This window comes from Telopea speciosissima, chromosome 3, assembly GCF_018873765.1.
Source record: "Telopea speciosissima isolate NSW1024214 ecotype Mountain lineage chromosome 3, Tspe_v1, whole genome shotgun sequence".
Taxonomy (NCBI): Eukaryota; Viridiplantae; Streptophyta; class Magnoliopsida; order Proteales; family Proteaceae; genus Telopea; species Telopea speciosissima.
In genome coordinates, this window is record NC_057918.1 from 32599043 (window position 1) to 32610633 (window position 11591).

At 37.2% G+C, this 11591-nt stretch overlaps 1 protein-coding gene across 1 annotated transcript; it reads right to left on the reverse strand.

Annotated features, from left to right (window-relative positions):
* Positions 1–868: 868 nt before the first annotated feature.
* LOC122653908 lies at positions 869–7422 on the reverse strand. The gene is made up of 5 exons (XM_043847867.1): positions 7121–7422; positions 5687–5852; positions 3341–4238; positions 1261–1412; positions 869–1027 (listed from the first exon to the last, which is right to left on the reverse strand). Exons 2-5 carry the CDS (start codon positions 5818–5820, stop codon positions 919–921), a joined length of 1293 nt encoding a protein of 430 aa, XP_043703802.1. The 5' UTR covers positions 5821–5852; positions 7121–7422; the 3' UTR covers positions 869–918.
* Positions 7423–11591: the final 4169 nt, after the last annotated feature.

Consider the following 11591-nt stretch of genomic DNA (forward strand, 5'->3'; position numbering starts at 1 on the left):
CCTCTATTTTTCCTCCCCAACCCCCTCCCTTTTCTCTATCTTCCATTCTTCGTTTCTTCCTTCATACACACAACATAGAAAACTCAAAAGACAGGATGTAGTGGCTACCAACAATGGAAGAAGGAATGCATGCCCTCAGACACCAGTGAGCGGCGAGTAGTGAAACCACCAAAAATGGAAACCCCATATCTACCGCATCATGAAAAACACCGTTGCCTCACAACTCCACCAGCTCCATTTCTGTCTCGCCCTCTGCCTCTGCACCTCTGGGACTGGCACTGGAACTTTCACATCCTTGCTTAATTCTCAGAGCATGGGCTTTCTGGCGCTGGGCAGGTTCGGCTTGGGCCTCAGCTCTAGGTTCCACGACCTCAGGTTTGGGCTTGGCCCCTCCCAGATATTGGCCAAATTGGTGAGTTTGCTGGAGAGGAATGCGGACAGAATGGAGAGGAGGAAGAATAAGAAAACAGTGGCCTTTGGGCTTTGGGTGCATTACCTGCATCCAGGAAAGGCCAAATGGTCGCCGGTGATGGATTTGATACATGTCGCCTAGCAAATGTACCAAGACACTAGTTAACGTCTTTGTACAAGGACGTGATCCAGACTCTCCCCTTTGGGCTTTGGGTGCATTACCCGCAACCAGGAACAAATAAAGGAGAGTGTACTTGGGGTCACCCCGCTGAAAACGCCGAGTGGCACTGGCAACATCACAAAAGGTTCATTGATATACATATGGCCAACTTCTACCAAAAAAAAGATATACATATGGCCAACCACCACCAACCATTTATGCATTGAATTCTCCTTGAAGGTATGAAAACAACTACAACAACTCAGCTTTACCCCGACTAAATGGGGTCAGAACTTCATTCATCCTACATGCCTCTCAAATTACACTCAAAACATAATAAGGGGAAATTACTCGGACCAAAACTTCACAAAGGCAGAGATAAAACCTTTAAATACTGTCCAAAATGGATTTGTTTCTGCCTTGCCAGATTTCTTGGTTGCTCCTTCCCATGATTCACTGCCGAAAGAAACAATATACAGAGAAAAAGACTTGGATTAGACCAAAATTTAAAGAAACTCAGGAGCACAACTCCAGAAGTTCTCAGAAATGAATTATTGCATGAATCAAAACTGTATATAATAAACTCGGAACTATATTTGAGAAACCGCCACCCCTTCCCCCTCCCCCCCCCCCCACCAAAAAAAAAAAAAAAAAGAAGAAAAAGGAACGCATATTTCAGAGAATCTTACAGGTTAAGTCTGTTTAAAGTGGAATTGCCTCCTTCCCCAGTGCTTTGACCATGTTGATTATCAGCTTTGGTTTTGCCTATTGCCTCCTGAGAAAGTGACTTTCCGGATGCAGTGCCATTCTGAGAATGAACTTCAGCTGGAACAAGTTTAGGCTGTAAAAGCACAGAAAAACAACTTAGCACAACCACCCCCCACAAATGATGGATAGAACAGATTATTATTAAAAGAGAACAAAAAGAAAAAACAAAACATGGATAGAATAGACGTAATGGACTGGAAACCCTCAGTTGTCAAATTCATTTAAGTGGTCATTTCACTTTGCTCCCTAAATACAAAATTTCATGGATAGAATAGACGTAATGGATTGGAAACCCTCAGTTGTCAAATTCATTTAAGTGGTCATTTCACTTTGCTCCCTAAATACAAAATTTCAGCATTCACAAATTTTTCATGGTGAACCTTTTGGTAAATAATTATTTTGCTAATAAAATTAAGATAATTGCTGGTTGACCATGTTATGAATAAGGAAAATGTAGAAAATTGAAAATTCATACATTTAATATTTAAATAATGAGGCAATGTTATGAAGCAATTCATCGGTGCAGCACCATCTTCGCAACCCTTCTAAAGGGTAAAATTAGCAGCACATGACCAGTTTCCCTGGTTACTACCAACAGAAAAAGAAGCCAGTCAACAAGTAGCCAATATGGTTTTTTAGCAACATTCACAATTGCTGCTGCATTTGTACATTGCTTCCTATTGTCTTCTTAAAAAGTATCAATTACTCTGAAAATGTTCATAATACAGAAAATATTTAAGTGACTTTTAAAACTTAGATTTATTACAACATTAAAATATTCAAGAGCTAAAGTACAAAAAATTGTGAACACACTTAGCCTTTTAGCAAAGCCTGAATAATCCTATTTGGCAAAAGGTCTTTTGGATGTCCTGCAAAACAAAGCCTCCCTCTACGTGACTACTCCCACCAAGTTGTGCCATGTGTAAGGGTGATTAAAAATTCCGAACAGATGGATTAGCCACATGGCAAACTTCAGGGCCAGAGTCAATCATTTACCTCCAATGCATAGGCATTTTTTCCAATCATTTCCCAAAAAATTGACTATCTAATGTATTTTCAAAGTATTTTTCTGCTACACAGACAACTAACTCTATGTGGGATGAATGACATGTGATAAGGTGACCCTAGGGCCTAGGCCCAACCTATCCACAAAAAGTGGCCCCTGTAAAAGTGCACATGGCAGATATTAGGTCATAAAGGATGGCCTCAGTGGGTGAGCAGTTCAGGAAGCCATTCACCCATCATAGTTGAATATTAATGCTTCCCAATATTTTTCACAAAGAACACTTGGTTTAGATCTTTTAAAATTTCAATGGAATTTTTTTTTTAACATAACAAATAATTTGTGGGGATAAGTAAGCAAATATAGGTTGATCTGATATGATGCTCATAGGCACAACATTGAATTATAAGGATAATGGATGCAAATGTTTTGACTTCAGCTGAAATTGAACAATAGAACCTACATAAATTAGCTAAAAAATATTCCACGAGATTTATGGCATTCACAACTATGGAATGAAATGTTTTAGTGGAAGTAAACCAAAATCCAGTGCCCATCGAGTACACCTATCTAACCCACATTTCATGAAGATTGTTCAATTGGTAGGCAACATATTCAATCACACCCGGCCCAAAATTATTGAAAGTAGTCTCCTTAAACATTCAACCTAATAAAGAAATCTTATTAATAAAAAAAAACGAAGAGGGAAGGAAAATAACAATTCCTTTTTGACACATACAACTCCTAAGTAACAATTCAATCCCCATATTTTGTGAATAATGCAAAGAATCTAACAAGAAGGCCCATGCTTCAAGAGGGCATTCAGCCTTCAAAAATTCCTCGGCAGATTTTTAGCGTGGATCCATACAATTAGTTCATTCTTTGAGGTACAATGAACGTAAGAGGGCTCACAGTCTCATGACATTTGCATCTAGATGAATGGCAGAGCATACAAATTAACTAAAAAAATTGAAATAGAAGATGGTGCAGAGCCTAACCTCAATCCCAATAACTGCCTTCTTTTGATCATCTGCCTGCAAGGTTAAGACACCATTCTGAGACACTTCAACTGGGACTCCTATGCCCTCTATAAGAGTACTCACCGTGCTGTTTTGGGTTTCAGAACAACCTATTTTTTCCTGAAATGATTCGGAATTGTTTACAGCTGATTTTTTATCCATCAAACCAAAAAGATTTTCCTCTGTGGAATCTATTCTGTGAATCAACAAACCAGTGTTGCCTGTTGCTGTTTCTGCTTCCTTGGGTTCCTGTTCTTTCAGGGTTTCAGGTATGTCACTGGCTTCTCCTGACATCCAATCTGTGTCATAAGTTGGCTTACCATCAGATTTTAATGGAAACGTCTCCACACTGATGCCCCTTGCAATCGGAGTTACATTGGGGATAGGTGCTTCTTGAACAGTTTCAACTCCATCCAATTTTTCACCAACTTGAACCTTGTCAAATAATGGTTCACTATCTACTTGTGTTGTGACACTGCCCTGCTCCAGGAATTTCTCTGTATTAGATTCTTTATATTCTCCTACCATCCACGTCCCATTGATATATTCCCCATTTTCTGACTGTTCATTATGACCAGTAGATTGTCCAACAGAAGATGAAACCAGTTCTTTACGGATACTTTGGTTATCACTTGTGAAAAATTCAGAAGATGACATGGACAATTGACTTTGAGGTTCTATGGAAATTGATCCCAATGGATAATGTTCAGAGACTCGATCAGTGTCGTGCTCTTCTAAAGTTAACTTAGCAGGGCCCAGTACTCTATTTTCCTGGATTATTTCCCGGACAATCTCTCGGACTGTGTAAAAAGAACCACCAACTTCTTTGTGTGTGAGATTAAGTGAGGGAAAATTTCCATTGTTTACTTTCTGGTACCTGAAAGCAAGATAGTGTCTAAAATAAATACCAAATCCAGACTGTGAACAGCAACATTTTGATGAGAATTTGCAACAAAATAAAGCACTCCATGACCAACATGATTTTGAGAGATGGGCAGCCCAAAAATAAACAAGCGTACTACATTCATTTCTAGTTAAATAGTCACGTAAGATGAGAAAGGATATTTAAAAAAAGATTCATCTTTAACTGCAACATTCAGATCGAGAATTTGCCAACAAATAGAGCAGTCCACAACCAAAACGAGTTTGAGAGATGGACACCCAAAAAATCCCTCCCCTCCCCCCCCCCCCGCCAAAAAAAAGAAGAAGTCAGTGAAGTAAATTTCAAATGACAAATGATCAAGTTATAGCAATACTAGATTCATTTTGAGTTACATAGTTAATAAGTAATTAAGTAAGAAGCGAAGGAGAAAAATTAACAAAAAGGTTCATTATTATTCATAGACCTTAGTTTAAAAAGAGTTTAATCACTAATGTTAAATAATTTAATATTGCAGAACTCAATAATAGACAGATATCCATTAGTTCATCATAGCATAAGTTAAATTACTTTAGTCCCCAAGAGTGGACAATTTAGAGTTAAAGTAGGTTCAATATGTTACTGCTGTATTTAAGCTAGAAGGAAACCAAAAATGAATGTATTAGCTGTGGTTCCATATAGAGAAATTAAAGCATCAAATTCTACAACAGAAAAATAGCCAACACAAAGTGAGGGCATTTTCTCAAGTTCAACATATCACATAAATTTAATAGTGATAAACATGCTAATGAATGATGTGACTTGGGACTGGAAGAAGTGATAAACATACTAATGGTGAGAGATCTCACAACCAAATAAATTTCCTTCAGAATCTCTGAAATTACCCAAACATTTTAAATCCAAGAACTACCATATCTATAAAAGGACTACATATTACTAATGTCATATTTCATGAATCTGCCATCCACTGAGCTCCTTATGAGAGTCCAGTAAGGACGTCTTCATGATGATCCAGTAGCAAGTTCATCTAAGGAGCTCCTTATGCGCATCTAGTAAGAACTTCTCCATGATGATCCAGTAGAAAGTTCACCTCTCAGATTGTTAAGGGCATCTAAATAAAGCTGAAGAGGTGACCCAAAAAGTAAAATTCTCCCATTTCTTGCTGCACTGTATTGTCAAATGACAATGATGAAAATAAAGTAAGTATCCTTCCTGATAAACAAGGAAACTTTATCAGAGAGAGAGAGAGAGCACGAGAGCCATGCAAGTTGGTTTGTTCTTTAGAATCACAATGACACAATCAAATGTAGAATAAATACATAAAAAGGGGGAAAAGTGTACAACTTCATAGGCAATCCATCAATTTGCACCTCTTCATACAATAAACAGAAATAAGCAGCAGTTAACTATATAAGCTGAATCAGCAACTTAGAGAAAACAATTACTTCTGTATGAAAGATTCAACCATCTCCTTCCTCTCCTCCTTTGAACGGCGAATGCGGGACTTCTTCCCTCCAGAGTCACTGCACTTAGCTAGGGCAAAAGTTTGCCCAACCCAGCTAATCTTGACGGTATTCATGTCGTACGAAATTTCACCGGGATCCAGGAAACCTACATGTGAAACAGTAAAAGATTGATAGGGTGCTTGCTTTGTCATTCTCTTCTAAAATATAGGTGTTTTTTCAAACATACAATGAAGCATGAGTTACAGCCTAAAAAACAGTTTCTTTGTTTAAGAAGTTTTAAGGATTCTGCAAGCAAACCAGCATAGCATGCATGCAGAAAGAGCATGTTGACAAGAATGTCATTGGTAGATAACCTATTAGAGTTAATACTGAACCAAAAGACTATTTGGAAAAGGATATCTAATAGATGGAATCCCTCTAATGGTGGTTCTCAACCCTATAAATTACCAATGACAAGAATGTCATTGGTAGATAACCATTAGAGTTAAGGAATCCCGTAAAGTCCTCCTATTGTTCATCAGTTCCTTGTGAAAGAAAGTGAAGGAAAATAGAATGATACAAAACATCCTGACGTAGACCATATGGAGTATTGTCATTTGGTTGCTAGATTTAATCACTGAGGCATAAAGGCTTAAACATCCAAATTAATGCACAACTATATGTCTTCCAACATTCAGCAGTCTCCCCCTCCCCCAGGCGGTAGTATGAGTGAACACGTGTTCTGCCTATAAATGAGAAAGAACTCTGGATTTTGTTCCCAAAAAAAGGTCAATGCCAGACCAATTCCAACCTTCTCACATTTCTGAGCCTTGTTTTTTTACAACATTGTGCAAAAATAGAGACAAAATTAATGGGTTGATTTTTAAAATAAAGAAAAGGACTAATTCACAGGGATATTTCAGAATCACCTGGAGTTTCTACAATTCAGTTTGGTAAAGTGATAAAGATACCAGTCAATTCTCTCTCCCAATACTCAATGTGGAGACCTAGTACGCATTTTTGGATGAAACGATAGGTTTTACTAACAGACCCTAACTATTGAATCAAACAAATCAACTTGACCAAGCTAAAGCTATCCACAAGGACCTCTATAAAGAGATAACAGCAATCATTCAGAGCTCAAACCCATCAAAGAACCCAACATAGAAGAAATTTCCCCAAGTGTCCAACAACTCAAACTTAGAATTTCAGAGTGCCGAACCTAACAAAGTAACTCCAACTCAACCAGTCAAGTTCTATGGTGGAACAGAAGCAAAAAAAGAAAATCCCAAGGCCCCTCTCACTTTTGCGTTATATACGAAATGAACCTAATGCTATGACTGCAATCGGAGAGCACCCCAAATGCACTGACAGAATAGAGAAACAAGAAAAGAAAATGGTAGAGACTGCAGAGATGCGAATGCTGAAATATACCTGAACTTCCCCAAGAATTCTCGACACCCTCGAAACACGGTCCGGTGAGACTGACGACCCTATGTAAGATTGTTTAGCGGGAAGTTTGGGTGCTGGCTACTGGCTACATAGCACACGGGCGAGAGAACGCCACCGCCGGCCGACCATGACTGCGAGATTCTACTATACTTCTGGGAATTATCATAAAGGGAGAAAATAAATAAAGGGAAAAACGATCCCCACGCAGGCGACGTGGGGAATCCCATGGGCCTTCTATTTGTGCCGCGTCAACAAGAAATTTTTTTGACCTATTATTACCCGGATTAGCTTCTGAATTGTCTGAATAGGAGAGAAAAATGCCGGTGTAAAAAAGAACCAGGAAGTAATTTCCTGTTCGAGAGTGTGGCCGACCTAGCATTTTCATATGTCATATCTCCTTAAAACGAAGGTGCATAGATGTTTTTTCATTTGGAGAGGAGATAGATAAACTCATGGGACCACTTGCGTAGGCCACACTATTGAACAGAGTTTTCTTTCCAAAATAATCTGTATAAATCTTTTTTCCTTTAGTGAATTATATTTGGACTGAAACTCAATAAATAGGGTAGGTCTATTTATCTACAAAATTTGAACCCCATCTCATTTGTCATGTGATAGTCATGTGATAGAAACCTAGGTCATCCTCATAGGCATGATGGCATCTCCTATGTAACTTAGCGCAGTAACAATTTTTGCTTTTACATTATATTTCAGGGTAAACATCAACCTTAGCAAGTTTTAGCCCAAACACATAGCATCATGTAGAAGAAAAAAAAAGGTAACTATTTTTTTATGAAAAAATGTGACTATTTTAGATACACTTGTCCAAAAGGTTTCTTAGACGAGCACCCCATTTTTTCACATGGAAAAATCAAGTGAGGCTCAAATTTTATGGATAAGTAGACACATATATCCTCTACCCACATGTCAATTTTTAATCCAAAGTCCAAACAATGATTTCCCAGTGACAAAATAAAGCATTGAAAAACTAAGAAGACCACTAGGGGATGGATAGAGATACACAAGAGGGTAACCCATTACAAGGGAAAATAAATGATCGAATTTTTTTTGGTAAGAAAATGATCAAATTTAAGTCTAGAATTCTACATGTGGCCAATCTATTTATCTATGCCATTAATTATATATCCAATAGTAAAAAAGTACTCATTTACTATAAAGTGGTCAAACAAGGAAAGTGGGAGTACTAAGGGTGCAAAATCAAATGAAACCAAAATCGAATCGTTTAATAAATGGTTCAATTTTGATTTCAAAATTGAAATTGTTTAATTAAACAGTTTAAACCGAATCAGACAGCTTAACACCCTAAGATGTACATAACGGTGCCAAAATCAAACAGTAACCATTTATCAAAACCGAACCGAACCATTTATTAAACGGAAACCATGAAACTGTTTAATATATGGTTTGGTTTTGGTTTCAAAATTAAAATTGTTTAATTAAATGGTTTAACTGAATCGGACCGTTTAACATCTTTAAGAGGGACTTTGAAAGCGACACTAATACGATGTAAAATGAGATGACGGCTTGTATTAAGAAGGTTGCTAAAAAGGTTCTAGGGGAATCAAAAGGTAAACGCCATGCCCCTAGAGAGACCTGGTGGTGGGATGAAAAGGTCCAAGCAACTAATAAGACTAAGAAAACTAGTTGTAAGACATGGCAATGGACTTAAGAGATAGAAGATCTTGAAAGGTATTATTTGCTAGAAATGAAGCTATGAATATTGTGGGGAAAGCAAGGACGAGGAAATATTAGGATTTTTATAAAAAACTAAACACAAAGTAAAGGAAAAAAAAAACTATATATAGGATAATTAAAGGGAAAGAAAGAGTCGAGATTTTGACCATGTTAGATGTATTAAATTTGAAGATGGTCAAGTACTAATTAGGGATGAGGATCAATGGAGGAGAAACATTGTGGTCCCAATTTACAAAAATAAAAGGAATGTCTAGGACTGCAATAACTATAGAGACGTAAAACTTATGAATCATACGACAAAGGTATGGGAAAATGTTATTGAGGCTCATCTAAGAAAGGAAACTACTATATCGGAGAACCAATTTGATTTTATGCTAGGACGATCCACGATGAAAGCGATGGACTTAGGAGACTCGTAAAAAGATTTAGAAAGGGCAAGAAGAATCTCCATATGGTCATTATTGACCTAGAAAATTCCTACGACAGAGTTCCAAGAGAGCTATTTTGGCACATATTGGAGAAGAGAAGAGTATCATGCAAATATGTGGACATAATTAAAGGTGTGTATGATGGTGTGGTGACTAGTGTAAGAACCATGGGGTCAAGGTAGTGAGTTCTCAATTACCATTGTACTACATCAAGGTTCAACTTTAAGCCCTTATCTGTTTGCTTTGATCATGAATGATTTAACTAGAGACATACAAGACAAGGTTTCTTGGTCCATGCTTTTCGCTGATGATATTATGTTAGTAGATGAGACAAAAGTAGGGATTAATGTTAAGTTGGAGTTATGGAGATCAATCAACCTTGAAATCAAAAGGTCTTCGGTTAAGTAGAACAAAGATTCTCGTATATGGGTGTAACTTTAGTCACATAATAGCGGTTAAGGAGGTGGTAAATATTGACGAGAGGGAGATTCCTTAAAGCGATCATTTTTTATATTTGGGTTCCGTCATAAATGAAGAGGGTAATATAGAAGATGATGTTGCCCAAAGAATTAAAATAGAATGGATGAAATAGAGAGTTGCGCCCGGGGTGTTGTTTGGTCAGTATATTCCCTTAGAGCTTAAAGTAAATTCTATAAGACAGTCGTACATCCGATTATGATGTATGTGGCAGAATGTTGGACAATTAAAATGCGTCATATTGATAAACTAATTGTAGTAGAGATGATGATGTTGAGATGAATCTTGCAAAACTATGAAGGATAAAGTAAAGAATTACCATATTACAACGGATTTGGGAGTTGCCCCGATACAGAATAAGGTTCGTGAAAGTAGTTTGAGGTGGCATGGCCACATTCCATGGAGGCATTGGGATGCTCCGGTATGGAGGAGTGATTTGATTAATTTTGATGGATCTAAAAGAGTTAAGGGCCAACATGCTTAAAATAACCATAAGAGAAGTTGTGAGGAAAGACATACACAGTTTAGACCTTGTCTCAAGTATGACTTCAAATATAGTTGATTGAAAGGTTAGGATCCATGTAGTTGACCCTATTTAGGGAGTTTGTATATTATTGAGTTGATGTCAATGTTGTTGTGCTTTATTACCCAAAAAAAAAAAAATGTTGTTGTGCTCTTTCCTTTTTACAATTATTTTTATTATTTTTCTTTACAAGAATCCATGTAATCGGTCCCATTTAGTTGGGATAAGGCTCAGTTGTTCTTGTTATTGTAATAAAAATCACCCATCCACATGGCAAAATTAGCCATTGTTTATTTAAAAAACTCGCTAGATGTGCCTATCCAAGTATCCTTTTGCATATGGAAAAAGACAATAAATTCAAGATCTTATTTATTTTTGAAAAATCTAATGTCACGAAACGATAATGAGCTTTGGTCTTTGAATAAGTCATGCATTTTCCTTTGTATAATGATTTATCAAGGTGAGGGGAATTGTGGCCATAATGGTTTTGTTGATTATGATCCAAATTTCCTATCTAAATTGGCCAATTATCCCCAAACCAATCCACTTTATTGGATCAGGAAAGTAATCAGAGAGATGAAATATTAAAGGGAAAATTGCCTAGATCCACTAGATGTAAAAATTAATTACAAGATAAGAAGTTTTAATTTAGTTTACATCCACTAGTTTTGATTTTAGAAAAGATTTATATAATTCCTAAAGTTACTTATTGCTCATGAGTCTCAAAAAAATAACAAAATTGAAGTTCCTAAAATACCCCAATACTTCATCTTCTCTCTCCATATACAAAGGAAATAAAAAAGATGAAGTATTGGGGTATTTTAGGAAGTTCAGTTTTTTTTTTCCTTGAAACCTATGAACAATAAGTAACTTGGGGGATTAAGTAAACCTTTTCAAAATCAAAATTAGTGAATGTAAAACAAAATTTAAACCTAATTTTCTTGTAATTAAATTTTGAAAAAGAGAATGCTACTTGGGCACGTGCATTGCACCTGTGCCCAGGCACAGGAATACACTAAATGATCGTCGTGTCTTCGGGAAATTCTGTCATTTATGGGGGTGCGACAATCATTTTACGCACCCCTGTGTCTGAGCTCAGGAGCAGTGCACCACACGTGCCCAATCAACGTTCTCTCTCCCTTAAATTTGTTATGTAGTGGATGTGAATTTGGGCAATTCCCCAATATTAAGGGGGAAAAATAAAAAAATCCATCACCCCTTTTCCTTTTCCCCCCTACCCCCTCCCCCTCCACTGCCCCTCTTCAGTACACTCTCTCTTTGGCTCTCCCTGTCCCCTGCCTCTACAAGC

What these genes read in the sequence shown, in the direction of transcription:
- LOC122653908 (XM_043847867.1), bottom strand. Translation starts at nt 5,820, where the DNA reads ATGAATACCGTCAAGATTAGCTGGGTTGGGCAAACTTTTGCCCTAGCT. An exon ending in GTTGAATCTTTCATACAGAA is followed by an intron (nt 4,239 to 5,686) that starts GTAATTGTTTTC and finishes TCTTGCTTTCAG; the next exon opens with GTACCAGAAAGTAAACAATG. An exon ending in ACTTTAAACAGACTTAACCT is followed by an intron (nt 1,028 to 1,260) that starts GTAAGATTCTCT and finishes TTCTTTCGGCAG; the next exon opens with TGAATCATGGGAAGGAGCAA.